The following is a 16,524-nucleotide window of genomic DNA, read 5'->3' as shown; positions in this document are numbered from 1 at the left end:
CCAGGCTGGGCTTGAACTGCTGACCTCAAGTAATCTGCCCACCTCAGGCTCCCAAAGTGCTGGGATTACAGGCATGAGCCACCGCACCCAGTGCAATCCTGTATTTCTTTTTTTTAGACTGATTCTCCTGCCTCAGCCTCCCAAGTAGCTGGGAGTACAGGTGTGTGCTGCCACACCCTGCTAAGTTTTGTATTTTTAGTAGAGACAGGGTTTCACCATGTTGGCGAGGCTTGTTTCAAACTCCTGACCTCAGGTGATCCACCGGTCTCAGCCTCTCATAGTGCTGGGATTATAGGAGTGAGCCACCGTGCTCAGCAACTCTGTATTTCCTTAGGAAGTGTGAGCAAGTGCGCTCTGACCTGAATCTGAGGAAGGGCCGCCTATGGCCCCAGCAGCAGTGGCAGCATCGCCTGCTGCCTGTGCAGTGGCAGTCTCCTGCTGTAGGGACCTGGTAGTTAGGAGGGGGGTTCACAGGTCACTGTTGCCGAGCCTGCCCTCAGCCACACTGCCCTGATTCTGGAGCAGGTCCCTCCTCATCCTTCTGCTCCCGAAGTCACCCGGCCCTTCACCTTCTGTATGTTTCAAATTCAGCTCCTCCTGGACTCTTGGTTGGAGTTGCATTAAATCTGTAGATCCGCTGACCTCACGGAGGCTGTGACCTGTGCATATATGATGCCTTAGTCCCTGGGTTTTCACCTCTCAATGATTGTCACCAATCTTACCAGTTGTACAGGTGTGCACAATGTGCCCTGAGCCCCCACCTCCCAAACCCCCTGCTCTCCTGACCACAGGCAAGGAGGTGGGGCCATGAAAAGCCCCACTCCTATCAGCTTCCAGGCACCCAGACCCCAAAACCCCTGCCAGGCAGCCCAAGCCCACTTTCCGGGCCTGCTCTGAGCTCCTCGGCCTCCCCAGGGAGACCAAGGGGGACTGTGTATGGGGGTGAGATCATCCCCTGCCCCACCCCCAGGCATCACCCCACCACCCCTGAAGGCCAGTCAAGGCTCAGCCAGCCCAGCTGTGCCCTAACTGGACACTGCTGGATGCCAGGGCCCTTCATCCCTACGAACCCAGCAAGACCAGGCCACCCAAAGACCACCACTTCCTGCGAGGTTTCTTCCCTCTGTTGTATGAAAAATTCTGTTGAGAAATATTTAATAGAAGGAAATCAAAATGCCATGCTAGAAAAAATCACCATGAACATAGGAAATGGAGTCAGAACTTTGACTTGAGCTTTTAACGAGAGCACAGAATCTCTAGAATCACATTCAAGAGCCGCAAAAAGATGGTTCTGCGAAGTGTTACAACCAGCAGCTGCACTGGCCTGTTTGGTGCTCACACCTGTCCCTCCATGTGGACTCCATGTGGCTCACCCCGAGGAGTCCTGAGGCCAGGTCAGCCAGAGTGGAAGCTCCTGCAGCTCAGTGGCAACTCTCTGGTCATCTGGTCTCGGACCTGCAAGCTTCCCAGGATGCAAACACTGGGACAGGGTCCCTCCTCCTGCGGAGCTTCAGGAATGAAGGAATGTGTCCTAATAGGAGGTGAATGAAAATTTATGCATAATACCTAAAAATATTTAAGTAACATTAAAACACCAAGGAAACATAATTCCACAAAAAAAGTAAAGTAACAACAGTTAAAGGAATAGTCAAGGTAGCCTATCCACATGGTAAGAAACCCTGACAGCACAGAAAGAACTGAACTGGGGAGAGTGAGCTGCCCTTGGCGCACCCAGTGCCCACCTTTGCTTCCCGGGCACAGAAGGAAACTGGTGAGAGTGAGCCAATGTTCCCCCATCCAGTGCCCACCTTTGCTTCCCGGGCACAGAAGGAAACTGGGGAGAGTGGGCCGAGGTTCCCCCACCCCGCGCCCACCTTTGCTTCCCGGGCACAGAAGGAAAGTGGCGAGAGTGAGCCGCTCTTCCCCCACCCCACGCCCACCTTTGCTTCCCGGGCACAGAAGGAAACTGGGGAGAGTGAGCCACCCTTCCCCCACCCTACGCCCACCTTTGATCTCCAGGAATGAGAGCTGTGCAAACCAGCATGCAGCAGTGTCTGCGTTTGCAGCATTGGCACTGTCCCTTTTGTTTCGTTTTAACTCAAAAGGGACCACATCATGCACAGCTGGCTTCTTTGACTTTTTTATTTTTTGAGACAGGATCTTGCTCTGTGGTCCAGACTATAGTGCAGTGCCTCCATCACAGCTCACCGCAGCTGCTAACTCCTGGGCTCAAGCAATCCTCCTGCCTCAGCCTCCAGAGCTGCTGAGATCACAGGCGCATTTCACCACACCTGGTTAGTTTTTTAAATTTATTTTTTGTAGAGACAGGGTCTTACTATGTGACCCAGCCTGGTCTCAAATTCCTGAGCTCAAGTGATCCTCCTGCCTCAGCCTCCTAAAGTGCTGGGATTACAGGCGTGAGCCACGCACCCCCACTTCTTTGGTGGTGTCTGTTCCACACCTGCGGCAAACAGGCCCCAGTTATTAAGTTTGACTTTGTGGTATTTTTCCCATCAGGATGTTCAGACTTCCATGTGGCTAAAGGTATTGGTTGATCTTTTCTATTCTGGTTCCTGAGCTGAAGCTTTCTTAAACTCTTTCTGGATGGAATCTTTATTTCAGGATCCTCATCTGGTGGCGTCCACAGCCTGGACTTTACCTCTGTGATGGAAGAGGGGGACCTGAGGCTCCAGGTGGGCCGGTGATGCCCTACAGGAAAGGAGGGATCCCCGGGAGGGGCTGCTGCCCTGGGCAGGTTCACAAGCCCCTCACCGCAGGGGTCCCAGAGCAAGGGATGCCATGAGCCGAGCCGCCAGGCCGAAGCTGCCTGCCGTGCACCACCACCACCACTCCCCTCACCTGCCGCCGGGCAGGGAAGGACCCTGCCCCTTTCCATGGTCCTGGCACAGCCCACAGCCCCGAGGAAGCCTAGGGGTGGAAGGTGCCTGGCCAGGGTTCCTGTGACTCACGCTTAGGGTGGGCCGGGCATCCACGGGCTGGGCGTGGTCTGGAGGACAGTGGCAGCCCCCGGCGGCCACGCGGTATGGTGGTGGTGGTGGTGGTGGTGGTGCACGGCAGGCAGCTTCCGCCTGGCAGCTCGTGGGACCCCCGGGGCCACATGTGGCGGGTCCTGACACAGATGCACCTGTGGCTTAGGACTTAGCCCAGGCTGCTCCCATCCCCACTCCCACCCTGTTCCTAACTGGGGCCGGGTCCCCTGTGATAGGCAGGATGGCGGGAGTCTAAGCATCCTCCCAGAGGAGGCCCCTCCCCATACCCAAATTGTGCAACCCATTCCTCATCGGGGCTGGGATTCATGGGGATGGGGGCTTCACGGCCAGACTGCAGACCTGAGCCAGGAATGCTCTTTCAGAGCTACACAGATGCAGACATTTCCAGAGTAAAACCCCCCAGGCCCTCTGTTTCCTTGGCTTTGGGGTCTGCTCGGGGCTCACCCTACCTGCAGGGCTGGAGGCAGGGCCTTGAGCATCCAGTTCTGCAGGACCAGCTGGTGCACCTGTGCATTCTGCAGCAGCAGCAGCTCCACCATGTCTGCAGGGGAGACCCGGGGGCCCTGAAGAAAGCTTCCATTCCTCATATTTGTTAAGGTGACAGTGCATTACAAGACCAGAGAACACATGTCTGTGCACTGTGCAGGTCCCCGGGGCACGCTCCAAATTGTGGAACTTCAAGGTCAGAGAGTGTAGATGTGGAAAGTTGTGTGATGGGCCCCATGGCACCCTAGGAGGCTACTCTCATCTGCCTTCCTGTCTCCTCCCCCAGGCTGCGTGGGGACCCCAGAAAGGCACACCCATGTCACAGTCTCCCCGCACCTCAGGGTGTGACCTTATTTGGAAAAACAGTCTTTGCAGATGTCATTAAGGATCATGAGATGGGCCAGGTGCAGCGGCTCCCGCCTGTAATCTCAGCACATTGGGAGGTCAAGGTGGGCAGATCACCTGATGTCAGCAGTTCGAGACCAGCCTGGCCAACATGGTGAAACCCCGTCTCTACTAAAAATATAAAAATTAGCCGGGCATAGTGGGAGATGCCTGTAATCCCAGCTACTCGAGAGGCTGAGACAGAAGAATTGCTTGGACTCAGAGAGCAGAGGTTGCAGTGAACCGAGAATGCACCTCTGCACTCTGTCTGAGTGACAACAGTGAAACTCATCTCAAAAAAAAAATTTGCAGGCCGGGCGCGGTGGCTCAAGCCTGTAATCCCGGCACTTTGGGAGGCCGAGGCGGGTGGATCACAAGGTCAAGAGATCGAGACCATCCTGGTCAACATAGTGAAACCCCGTCTCTACTAAAAATACAAAAAATTAGCTGGGCATGGTGGTGCATGCCTGTAATCCCAGCTACTCAGGAGGCTGAGGCAGGAGAATTGCCTGAACCCAGGAGGCGGAGGTTGCGGTGAGCCGAGATCGCGCCATTGCACTCCAGCCTAGGTAACATGAGTGAAACTCCGTCTCAAAAAAAAAAAAAAAAAAAAAAAAATTTGCCAGGCGAGGTGGTGGGCACCTGTAATCCCAGCTACTTGGGAGGCCGAGGCAGGAGAATTGCTTGAACCCAAGCGGCGAAGGTTGCAATGAGCCAAGATGGCGCCTGTGTACTCCAGCCTGGGCAACAGAGGGAGACTCTGTCTCAAAAGAAAAGAGAAAAGGCAGGTGCAGTGGCTCAGACCCATAATCTCAGTACTTTGGGAGGCCCAGAAAGATTTCATTTTTTTACAGTCAAACAGTTGATCCAGTTGGAATTTGTTTTGGGATAAGGAATGGGGTAAGAAATTTAACTCTACTTTTTCTAAATAGCTAGCTACTTATTGAATATTTAATTTAGTTTTTTGTTTTTTGTTTTTTTTGAGATGGAGTCTTGCTCTGTCACCCAGGCTTGAGTGCAGTGGTGCTATCTTGGCTCACTGCAACCTCCACCTCCTGGGTTCAAGTGATTCTCCTGCCTCAGCCTCCCAAGTAGCTGGGATTACAGGTGTGTAACACTGCATCCAGCCTTTTACCACTGATTTTATATACTTAAATATTTTTTTGTTTCTTTTTTGGAGAGATTGCATCTTGCGATGTTGCCCAGGCTGGTCTCAAGCTCCTATGCTTAACCGATCCTCCTGCTTCAGCCTCCCAAAGCCACTGGGCCAACCATTACTACTGATTTTAAATGCTGCCTTTTCTCTCATATGGCATACCATCATAGGCTGACCCAAGCACGCGCGCGCGCGCGCGCACACACACACACACACACACACACACACACAGAGCTACCTCAGTGTGCGTCTTAGAACCTGACAGACTATCTCATCTGGAAAAATCAACAGCTAATAAGGAGAGACAGGACTACTACCCCTTGTGATAGCACAAGCTATGCTCTCTGCCACTCCAGGGACTCCTCAGACAGATCACAATAGGAATGGTATCCCCTTAGGAAGTCAGGATGGCCGAGCGGTCTAAGGCGCTGTGTTCAGGAACGGTATCCCCTGGATGTGGCTGTCCTGGGCCAGGCCTGGCTTGGATTGCAACATATGATAGAGCTACAGTAATTAACCAGGTCAGCACAGTGGCTGGGATAGGCAGGTCACTGGGACAGAATTGAGGACACCTGTCAGGTGATTCAGCCATTCTACACACAGATCTGCCCCTAGACTCCCAATTCATTGAGCAATGCAAATAAAAGCCGCAGTCAACCACCACTGCATCCTGTTAAAATGGACACAATGAGAAACACTGACCATACCACATGTCGCCAAGGTTGTGGATAAGGAAAACTGGCAAACACTGCGAGTGAGAATGTAAAATGCTACAGACACTAGGAAGCAGTTTGGCAGTTTCTTTTTTTCTTTTCTTTTGAGGCAGTCTCACTCTGTTGCCCAGGCTGGAGTGCAATGGCGCGATCTCGGCTCACCACAACCTCTGCCTCTGGGGTTCAAGCGATTCTCCTGCCTCAGCCTCCCGAGTAGCTGGGGTTATAGGCATGTGCCACCATGCCTGGCTAATTTTTGTATTTTTAGTAGAGACGGGGTTTCTCCATGTTGGCTAGGCTAGTCTCGAACTCCTCACCTCAAGCGATCCACCCACCTCAGCCTCCCAAAATGCTGGGATTACAGGCATGAGCCACTGCGCTTGGCCCTAAGCCATTTTAAAAGCAGCAGCTTAATTATGGTTTTTCAATGGATGTTAATTGGATGAGTTGGAATTGGAGCCCAGTTATTTCACCTCCTAGTCCAGTTATCGCTTTTGTACCACTTGTTTCCTTCCCTATGAGATATCATTTATATAAGGATCTTTTTTTTTTTTTTTTTAAAGATGGGGTTTCACCATGATGGCCAGGGTGGTCTTGAACTCCTGACCTCAGGTGATCCGCCCACCTCAGCCTCCCAAAGTGCTAGAATTACAGGCATGAGTCACCGTGCCCGGCATAAGGAATTCTTTTTTGTTTTGAGACAAAGTTTCACTCTTGTTACCCAGGCTGGAGTGCAATGGCGTGATCTCGGCTCACCGCAACCTCCGCCTCCTGGGTTCAGGCAATTCTTCTGCCTCAGCCTCCTGAGTAGCTGGGATTACAGGCACGCGCCACCATGCCCAGCTAATATTTTGTATTTTTAGTAGAGACGGAGTTTCACCATGTTGACCAGGATGGTATCGATCTCTTGACCTTGTGATCCACCCGCCTCGGCCTCCCAAAGTGCTGGGATTACAGGCTTGAGCCACCATGCCAGCCATAAGGATTTCTTAAAGTTAAAATTATGTTCATGTTGAGCAGCCAAAAGCTGATGCTAAGTGACTGTCCTGCTTCCAGAAATATTTTCCCTTTCAGTAGATAGTTTCATCAACCACAACAATATGAATATGGAACACTTACCTTCCTTAATACTTCCTGACCTTTGAGTAGGGAAGGCCTGGGGAGGAGGAATCTGTGCTATGAGCGGCTGCTGAGGTAGCTGCTGAATGATGGTGGCAGGTGGCTGGGGGACCTAGGAACAGCCAGGTGATTAGCTGCATGTGTCCTTGAAGAAAGTGTCTGCAGTATCTACTACCTATCAACCACCCACCCATCCAGCCAGCCAACCAGCCATCCACCCACCCATCATTCATGCAACCAACCATCCCCTCACCCATCAACCCATCCACCCACCCATCCATCCATTCATCCATCCAAGGAGAACTTTAAATGATTAACCCCAGACACTGAATAGGTAGTTGAATGGAAAGGTATTTCAATCTAGATATCACTCAGGACGTATTTTTAATGTTTCCCACATTTCCTGTCTTTAGCAGGGTGGGCTGAGGTCTGGTTCCACTAATTCTGCTTTAATAGGAGCATCCGACACTTGGTATGGTCAGTCATTTTAATCGTAGCCATTTTCATGGGGATGCAGGGGTGGCTCGCTGTGGCTCTTATTTGTATTTCCCTAATGGTGGGTGGTGTTGGGCATCTGCGGCCGACCTGTGTGTAAGATGGCCACATCCCAGCAGGTGTTCTCAATTGTGTCCCAGTGACCTCTCTGTCCCAGCCCCCATGACAACTTGGTTAATTACTGTACTCCATCATACACTGTAGAACATGTCATGAAAATAAACTTTGGTTTCTTTTCTGAGTAAAAATACAGCCATTTGCGCGTGAAAGGCCTTCTGTTTCATCTTCTAGCTGTGTGAGGCTGCGTGGCTACCCCTTGTTCCTCAGCTCACAGAAAGGACGGCAGAGACCAGGAGCTGGCAAACTTTTGTCAAGGGCTAGATGGTAAACGGCTTCCACTGAGGACACACTGTTAGCTACAGCTCTTGAGTTGGCCATTGCAATATGAAAGCAGCTACAATGTGGAAACAAATGGGCCTAGCCCAATAAAACTTTATTTATGAACACTAAAATCTGCATTTCTTTTTTTCTTGAGAGGGAGTCTTGCTCTGTCACCAGGCTGGAGTGCAGTGGCACAATCTCGGCTCACTGCAACCTCCTCCTCCTGGGTTCAAGCGATTCTCCTGCCTCAGCCTCCCAAGTAGCTGGGACCACAGGCGCGTGCCACCGCGCCCAGCTAAATTTTTATATTTTTAGTAGAGACGAGTTTCACTGTGTTGGCCAGGATGGTCTCGATCTCTTGACCTCGTGATCCGTCTGCCTTGGCCTCCCAAAGTGCTGGGATTACAGGCGTGGGCCACAGCGCCCGGCTATCTGCATTTCATATAATTTTGAAGTGTTGCAAAGTATTATTATTTCATTGGGTTTTCCCCCAAACATTTAGAAATGTAAAACCATGCTTGGCTGGCAGTTTGCGCGAGAACAGGAGGCAGGCCAGCTCTGGTCTAAAGCTGTGGTTTGCGTGGACCCATAAGGCTTTATTACAGCAGCCATGCCTGTCCTGGCTGACAGGACCTTCTACCACAGGGGCTCTGAGTCCAGCTGCCAGGAAGCTCATCTCAGTGAGGAGCCCCTGCTCACCTGCCTGGTGTCACTGGGGCTGCAAGCATAACTGCAGGCATAACTGGTCCTGATGAACACATGTTAAGTGTAGACGTATTTGGGATGAGGAAAATGGGGGGTCCAGGCCAATGACCCCCCCAAACTCCCTTCTGTCCCGGGAGGAGGTTCCTGGTGCTGGAAGACAGGAAGGCACAGGCTGGGAATACCCAGAACCCGGTGAAGGCCGCCCATCTGCAGAGGAAGGGTCTGGGGCAGGTCCCTCAGAGGCTGCCCTTCCCTCTGTTCCCTCCGCCACGTGCTGCTGCCGGGGGCCCTCCCAAAGGGCAAAAGCCTTCCAGGTCATAGACCCTGCTGACCCGCCCAGGAACTCCCACCTCAGCCTCTTCTCTACCACCCTCCCTGCACCCCAGTCACACAAATCCCACCGAAGCCTTGGCCTCTGGGCCCCCAGCTTCCATTTCACCTCTGGGTGCCTGGTTTCCCTCTGAGCCATGTCTTGCTTCAGAAAGTCAGAGCTGTTTTCTGCTGCTTGCAACCCAGAAGGCTGAAGAGCTATAGGATGCTCTCAGAAGTGGAGCACTATTTGCCTTGGACATTGTGCTCTTGTCACTGGGGCCTTAGGTGTCATCTGGTTGTGATAAAGTCTGGTTTTTTTTTTGGAGATGCAACCTCCTCTTCCCAGGTTCAAGTGATTCTCCTGCCTCAGCCTCCCAAGTAGCTGGGACTACAGGTGTGTGCCACCACCCCCAGCTAATTTTTGTATTTTTAGTAGAGACAGGGTTTCACTATGTTGGCCAGGCTGGTCTCAAACTCCTGACCTCGGGTGATCTGCCTGCCTGGGCCTCCCAAAGTGTTGGGATTACAGGCATGAGCCACCGCACTGGGCAAGTAATAAAGATTTGGGGAGGTGACACACTTCCCCAAATTCAGGGTCCTCTGGCTGCTGAGCTCTCCTGATACTTCTACTCCTAATGTGACATTTAGGGCCAGGGCCAGGGTTTGGGAGACAGAGCTGAGCCCCAGCCTCCCTCTGTGATGAGGGATAAGCATTCCAGGGAGGCCCGAGGAACAGTGCCCAGGCAGGGAAATGCAGCAGCTGCTGGCCCCTTCAAGGGTGGGCCGTGGGAGGATGGGCTGACAAGGCAGCCTCACTGCCAGCACAATGTCTCCCACCTTCTGTAAAATCTTTTTTTTTTTTGAGACAGAGTCTCCCACTGTCACCTGGGCTGGGCCTTGAGGGCTCATGCAATTCTTCTGCCTCAGCCTCCCGAGTAGCTGGGATTAGAGGCGTACACCACCACACCAGGCTAATTTTTTGTATTTTTAATAGAAACGGGTTTTACTATGTTGGCCAGACTGATCTCGAACTCCTGACCTCATAACCCGCCCGCCTTGGCCTCCCGAAGTGCTGGGATTACAGGCATGAGATACCGAGCCCAGCCTTCTGTAAATCTTAATTCAGCACCCACCTCCCACTCTCAGGTGTGCTCCTCGCCCTCTCACCGTAGGCAGGACGATCCTTGGCAGGTCTGGGGTCAGTGGAGGTGGGGAGGCAGCAGGTGGGACACCTGCGGGGGTCAGTTCTGGGGGCAGGGCTGACCCCAGGGCTCCTCTGCTTGCCGCACTCCAGGCCTGCACCCGAGATAGCTCGTTCAGGAGGTGCTGTTCCTGCAAAGCCAATGCAGAGCTGCTGCACACCGGAGAAGGGGAGCCCAAACACCACAGAGGCACCCCCAGCCTTAGGCTCAGCCCAGCCTGGGCCAGGTACAGGCCCCTCTCTGGGCAGGCTGGCAGTGGCTGGAAGACCCTTCAAGGGGTATACGCATGAGGGTAGCACTCCTAACATCGACCAAATCATGTCAGCTTGTCTCCAGTTGTTTTCTTTTCCAAGCCAACAGGGTCTGTTCTCTCTTTGAAGTCAGTTTCAGGCCAACTGGCTGCAAAGATCTCCCCGCTAGAAAAGTGGCCCCACCTCCTGGGCATCTCTGCCACTCAGAGGCATCTTTGGTGAGTGCCATGAGAGCAAACCTCCCGACATCCTAAAATTCCAGGTCCTCCTGGAACTGGGCCCCTACTTGACATTTCCAGCCCTGATGGAAACTTGCACTCAGGCGGGTCTCTAAGCTAACAGTGGCCTTACTGGGGCCTGGCCCTGAGAGTCCGGAAAGGTCTTCCCCTCACCCCCGACCTGTGCCATAAGGCTGAGCAGCTGTCTCTGCCACAGTGAGCTCTGCCACAGTGAGCTCAGCCAGCTTCGCTCATCGGGAGCAGGACTTACCTGGAGTCTCTGCAGAAGCTCACTCCTTCTCTTCAGAGCAGTCTGCAGGGCGTCATCTGGCCGGTCCTCGTTTCCTGGAGGGAAACACCTGCTTGCTCATAGAGGAACACGCAGAGGCTGTCACTGCAAGCACTCGGACAGCACTGCACCCGTGTGGAATGCCCCACCTCACCCACTCTCCTGGGATGGGGGCGGCCTGGGAGGCTCCTGGGCTCAGGTTATCCCAGAGAAAGAGGGACCCATGCTGGGTAAGGAGGGCAAGGGCAGCACCAGGGGAGGGGCAACCCAGGGAACTCAGTGTCGGAGTCTGGCCTATGGTTATCTCATTCCTGGAAGGGAGGCTGAAGTCACGCAGCCAGATTCCTCCTGAGTACCTTTTGTAGAGAGTCCCTGGGCTCCAGGAGGCCAAGGCTTTTACCGGGCTGCCTGCAGCCTCACCTTGGCCACCTGAAGGCGCCCTCTGGCCCCAAGCAGTCCAGACTCTAGTCTGACCCCCAAGTGTCTGCAAGTCCCTCTAATCTGCCTCTCAGTCTGGGTAAGGTGACTCCTGCCTGTGATCTCAACACTGGAAGGTTGAGCTGGGAGGAGTGATCTCAGGAGGTCGAGGGTGCAGTGAGTTATGATCATGCCACACCACACTCCAGCCTGGGCAGCAGACGAGACCAACCCTGTCTCAGGAAAAAAAAAAAGTCTGGCAGTGACTCACACCTGTAATCTCAGCACTTTGGGAGGCTGAGGTGAGTGGATCACTTCAGATCAGGAGTTTGAGTCCAGCCTGGCCAACATGGCAAAACCCTATCTCTACTAAAAATACAAAAGTTAGCTGGACATGGTGGTGCACACCTGTAATCCCAGCTACTCGGGAGGCTGAGGCAGGAAAATTGTTTGAACCTGAGAGGCAGAGGTTGCGGTGAGCTGAGATCACACCACTGTACTCCAGCCTGGGTGACCGAGCGTGTCTCCTTCTCAAAACAACAACAAAAAGAAGTCTATACTCCTTGGGGGGGGGGTCTGCACTCAAGAGAAGGCTCCGGAAGGTGAGGGGCAGGGTTCTGGCTTCCTTTCCCTTCGGCACAGGGGTCCTGTCCCTCACTCAGCATCACACTGGAGAGGGGCTGCTGGAAACACCAGTCAGTCCTTGGGGCTCCCCAAACCCTCTGCCCCAGGCAGTGGTTGCCATTCTGTCACCTCTCACAGGCTGTGCAGACCTGGTTTGGGACTTTCTCTCTCTGTATTTGAGACTCTGAGCTCTGCCCCTGGCAGCTGCCCCCACAGCTCACAGGTTGCCCCATGTTCCAAAGAACAGGAAATGTTCCTTTGGCCTCCTCAGCTTCTCCCCAGAGGTCTCCAGGCAGCAGTGAAGACAGCAGCCCCTCCCCAACCAATGGTCAAGCTCAGCCTCTGGAACCACAGCATCTGGGTCTGACCCAGGTGTGACCACTTCCAGGCTGAGCACAGGCTGAGCGATCCCAGACAGTTCAGCCAACCTCTCTCTGCCTCCATTTTCTCATCTGCAAAGTGGGAACGGTGAAGGTGCCCCTTTTGGGGTCTGCAGACTAAAGGTGATAAGGAATGGGGATGTCTTCAACTTGAATGTAAAGGAAATGAATTAAGGACGGTCTCGCTATACCAGGAGCGGGGGTGATTCCTGGAGCTGCTGTCCCCACCTCCCTGGAGAGGCTACACTCGTGCCCGCCTGTGCTGGTTCCAAGCAGCCCAGTGCTCTCACCTGGCTCGAGGTGGAGGCCCTCAGGCCCCCCTTCCAGGTTCTCCCGTTCTTGCTCCAGCTTCTGTGAGGAAAAAGAGACCATGACAGGGACACTGGCTCCAGGCAAAGGCCCTGTGTGCTCCAGGAATGACTAAGAGGCTTTCTGAGTGAACAGAACTGTACGTCAGGAGTAACCCAGCCCGTCCAGGGCCAGAAGGTGGGAGGTGAGCCCCTCCAAGGATCTCCTCTGTGAGCCTGACTTCCAGCAAATGCTCCATCTGCAGGTCTAAGGATGGATGCTGTGAGTGGCCCCTTCAGGCAGATTTCTGAAGAGCAACCCCCGGAGACACCTGGTGAGCCCTCCAGGCTTCCCAGCCAGTGCATGCCTGGATCACCCCCACCTGGACCCCGAGCTGAGCAGCTAGCTGCTGGATGGCTGCAGTGGGCCAGGATGCAGGGTGCAGAGTGCAGGGCTGGCAAAAGGCAGGCAGCAGGTCCCTCAGGCAAGCAGGAGGGTACAATGCAGGCAGGGGGTACAGAGGAGCCCCCGGCACCAAGGCCCCCTGGACCCTGTGTTCAGTGGCCCAGGAGGACAGGCAGGCAGATCATGGGCCACCCAGTCTGAGGATAGGTCCACTGCACCACCAGCCCTGGGCCCAGCCCTTGGGACCCTGCATTCTGCCCCTGCAGGGCTGTCTCGGGGTCCCTTCAATGCTGCAGCCTGGAGTTGTTAAAAACGGGAGCATCCCGGGCTCTGCCTTACCTGTCTCAAGAGCTTCAGCGTCAGTCGGGTCACTTGCTCTGCTGCTGCTGAGTCCAGCATACTGGGAGCTACAGGAGATGACAGTAGTGGGCAGGGGAGGCCGCAGCCCACCTCCCTCCCTGGTTCTGTTACTTGCAGGAGAGGACTGCTCGGCAGGAGCCGAAGCACCAGTGTCACCTGCAGGGCTGGCCTAACCTCCTGGAAACCAGCCCCAGGGGAGAGAAGAGCCACACTCTCCCTGGACTGCAGCGCCCCACAAGCCAGCACAGGACGCCACATGGCAGTTGCCAGGCTGCCAGACGCAGGGAGGCCCCAGGTTGCCAGGTTTCCACTTCGCGTCCTTAGGCTGCTACCTGTAAACACTCATCCCCAGGTGTGGCCGGCTGGGCTTCATGGGAAGGCAAAAAAGTGGGCAGCAGCTGAGGCAGAGGGGCAGAGCTCCCAGACCTGGGGGAAGGGGACAGCCGTGACCCCCATGCACCACCAGCCTCAGGACCCAGCCCAGAAGAACCTGTGTTGGGGGAGAGCGCCCCATCTCTGTGCACTGCCTCCAGGACATGGCGGCTCCTCCCCTCTTAGGGACCCTCAGAGCTAGGAGGGAGGGCAGTTCCTCAACTGGGAGGACAGGGTGGGGAGACTGTCTACCAAGTTGTTCAGGAAATTCCAGGTGCAAAAGTTGGGGGACAGAGAAGGGATCGTGACCTGCAGAGGGACTGAGCTTCAGCAGGACCAGGCAAGGAGCCAGGTGTGCAGAAAGCTTCACAGAGGGCAGACACAAGTCAGGAGCGTGGTCTGCACTTGGCTAAGCATTCAACTCCACATTGATGAGTTAGTCAATCCCACTATGCAAGCAGACGGACATCTGGGGGGTGTCAGCCGCAGGGGGCCAGACCTGTGGACCCGAGGGGCAGAGGTTAGTACCCTCCTCAGTGCAGCTGACCCAGAAACTTGCCTCGGTGGCCAAAATTGCCCTCAGTTTTGTAAATGGCCATGTCCATCAGTATCTATGCTTGTATGCCTGTCCTGTCTCCCAACCCACATCCAGGTGGGGAGCCTGGAGCTGGACCAGTGAGTGACAGGGTGAAGGCCAGCCAGCGCATAGGAGGTCATGCTCACAGAGGCAGCTCATGGAGGAGATCCTCAGAGGGACTCACCTCGACCTGTTGGCCCTGGAGAGGCTAGGTTACCCTGTTATAGAGTTCTATTCACCTTACCCTGGAGGCCATCTAACCAGAAATGAAGGCAGCATGAAACCAGGCCATACCCTCCCTCCATGCCTGAGGAGGCTATGGGCTGGGATCACATGCCCTGCTGGTGCCCACACATTTCCAGTTGGCAGTCAGGGGTCCTCAAGGGTGCTGCTGCACGTGAGCAGACTGGCCCCATGTTTAAGATCACGACTGTAATATCAGTGCTTTGGGAGGACAAGGCAAAAGGATCACTTAAGCCCACGAGTTCGAGACCAGCCTACACAACATAGCAAGACCCCCATCTCTACAAAAAATAATAAAAAAAAAAGAACCCAGCTCTTGTCCATGGTCATTAATGGTGACAGTCTGGGGAGACATTTAAACAGCTCTGAGTGTATACAGAACAAAAACCAGGTTAATTTAGTTAAGTAACTGTATAGCGCACCCTTGATATAAGTGATCCCATCTGAGAAAAAGACTCCATCTTACTTTTTTTTTGAGATGGAGTTTCACTCTTGGTGCCCAGGCTGGTGTGCAGTGGTGGTGCGATCTGAGCTCACTGCAACCTCTGCCTCCTGGGTTCAAGCAATTCTCCAGCCTCAGTCTCCCAAGTAGCTGGGACTACAGGCTTGCAGGACCATGCCCAGCTAATTTTTGTATTTTTGATAGAGACAGGGTTTCACCACATTGCCCAGGCTGGCCTTGAACTCCTGACCTCAAGTGATCCACCACCTCAGCCTCCCAAAGTGCTGGGATTACAGGCGTGAACCATTGCACCTGGCCCGATACCTTTTAAAATGTTAAGACAGGCCAGGTGTGGTGGCTCATGCCTGTAATCCCAGCACTTTGGGAGGCTGAGGCAGGCAGATCACTTGAGGTCAGGCATTCGAGACCAATTGGGCAATGTGGCAAAACCCCGGTCTCCACAAAATATACAAAAATTAGCCAGACGTGGTGGTGGGCACCTGTAGTCCCAGCTACTTGGGAGGCTGAGGCAGGAGAATCGCTTGAACCCAAAAGGTGGAGGCTGCAGTTGAGTAGAGATTGCAGCACTGCACTGCAGCCTGGGCCACAGTGAGACTCTTATAAAAAAAAAAAAAAAAAAAAAGGCTGGGCATGGTGGCTCACGCCTGTAATCCAAGCACTTTGGAGGCCAAGGTGGGTGGATCACCTGAGGTCGGGAGTTCAAGACCAGCCTGACCAACATGGTGAAACCCCGTCTTTAAAAAAAAAAAAAAAAGCATCAGGCCAACAGGGACTGCACCCATCCAGATTAGGACATAAACAAGCACACTCTTACTATCAGTCCTCACCAGAGTACTCTATGGCCATGCAGAGCAAAACTCCACCAGGTCAAAGCAGCTGTACAGACACAGTCTTGCTGTCGCTAGTGGGAAGCCCTCGGTACCTGCTGCTGAAGGCTCTGCCCACATCAGACACTTCCATGCAAGACAGATTCTCCTTTTCCTTGGACTGGTTAACTTTTCTTCCTCTCCCTTCTCTTGTGAAATGTTACTTTGTTTGATGTGGAATGCCTATGACATTCATGTCTTGATCAAGTATACTATTACATATGGTTTGAAATAGTAACTTAAGGAGTGAGTGTGCCTGTGCGTCTGCAGCTCTGACTACCAAGTGACTGGGAAGCCTAAGAACTGCCTCCTCGGGATCTCTATAACACGCTCCACAGGGCACAGATTTGTCAGGTTTTTTAATAGGCCTTTTAAGAACAGTTTTAAATTTACAGAACTGAGAAGACAGTACATGGAGAGGGATCCCACATACTACACGTGGCTTCCCCTCTTCTTTCTTTTTGAGACGTAGTTTTGCTCGTTGCCCAGGCTGGAGTGCAGCGGTGCGATCTTGGCTCACTGCAACTTCTGCCTCCCAGGTTCAAGCGATTTTCCTGCCTCAGCCTCCTTAGTAGCTGGGATTACAGGCGCATGCCACCACGCCCAGCTCATTTTTGTATTTTTAGTAGAGACGGGGTTTCACCACATTTGTCAGGCTGGTCTCGAATTCCTGACTTCGTGATCTGCCCACCTTGGCCTCTCAGTGTTGGGATTACAGGTGTGAGCCACTGGCTTCCCATCTTATTAAAACCTTACCTTATTATGCTACATTTGTTATAATCTTTTTTTTTTTTTAAGATGGGGAGT

The 16,524-nt window shown here is 53.5% G+C and overlaps 1 protein-coding gene and 1 long non-coding RNA gene across 4 annotated transcripts; both read right to left on the bottom strand.

Annotated features, from left to right (window-relative positions):
• Nucleotides 1-1,141: 1,141 nt before the first annotated feature.
• On the bottom strand, nucleotides 1,142-2,162 carry LOC116550544. The gene is made up of 2 exons (XR_004268485.1): nucleotides 1,809-2,162; nucleotides 1,142-1,742 (listed from the first exon to the last, which is right to left on the bottom strand). It is a non-coding gene; the product is annotated as an uncharacterized LOC116550544 (long non-coding RNA).
• Nucleotides 2,163-2,229: 67 nt separating this feature from the next.
• Nucleotides 2,230-14,890, bottom strand: CUNH21orf58 (chromosome unknown C21orf58 homolog). 3 transcript variants are annotated; one of them, XM_032276532.1, is made up of 8 exons: nucleotides 13,176-14,890; nucleotides 12,434-12,494; nucleotides 10,705-10,778; nucleotides 9,930-10,094; nucleotides 6,870-6,981; nucleotides 3,461-3,552; nucleotides 2,970-3,130; nucleotides 2,370-2,709 (listed from the first exon to the last, which is right to left on the bottom strand). In XM_032276532.1, the coding sequence occupies exons 1-7, from the start codon at nucleotides 13,452-13,454 to the stop codon at nucleotides 2,972-2,974; spliced, it is 942 nt and encodes a 313-aa protein (XP_032132423.1). In that variant the 5' UTR covers nucleotides 13,455-14,890; the 3' UTR covers nucleotides 2,370-2,709; nucleotides 2,970-2,971. The 3 variants fall into 3 exon arrangements, with proteins under 3 accessions (XP_032132422.1, XP_032132424.1, XP_032132423.1); XM_032276531.1 differs by having other exon boundaries at nucleotides 2,230-3,130; XM_032276533.1 differs by lacking the exon at nucleotides 9,930-10,094 and having other exon boundaries at nucleotides 2,230-3,130.
• Between the last annotated feature and the right edge of the window lie 1,634 nt (nucleotides 14,891-16,524).

Source organism: Sapajus apella, unplaced genomic scaffold, assembly GCF_009761245.1.
Source record: "Sapajus apella isolate SASKATOON/1434 unplaced genomic scaffold, GSC_monkey_1.0 scaffold8, whole genome shotgun sequence".
Classification (NCBI taxonomy): Eukaryota; Metazoa; Chordata; class Mammalia; order Primates; family Cebidae; genus Sapajus; species Sapajus apella.
This window is presented reverse-complemented; position numbering and strand designations above follow the sequence as displayed.

Coding starts and splice junctions, on each gene's coding strand:
- CUNH21orf58 (XM_032276531.1), bottom strand. CDS start 13,454: ATGTGGCGTCCTGTGCTGGCTTGTGGGGCGCTGCAGTCCAGGGAGAGT. Junction 10,095..10,704: donor AGCTTCTGCAGAGACTCCAG/GTAAGTCCTGCT, acceptor TTGGCTTTGCAG/GAACAGCACCTCCTGAACGA. Junction 3,553..6,869: donor GTCAGGAAGTATTAAGGAAG/GTAAGTGTTCCA, acceptor TCTCCCCTGCAG/ACATGGTGGAGCTGCTGCTG.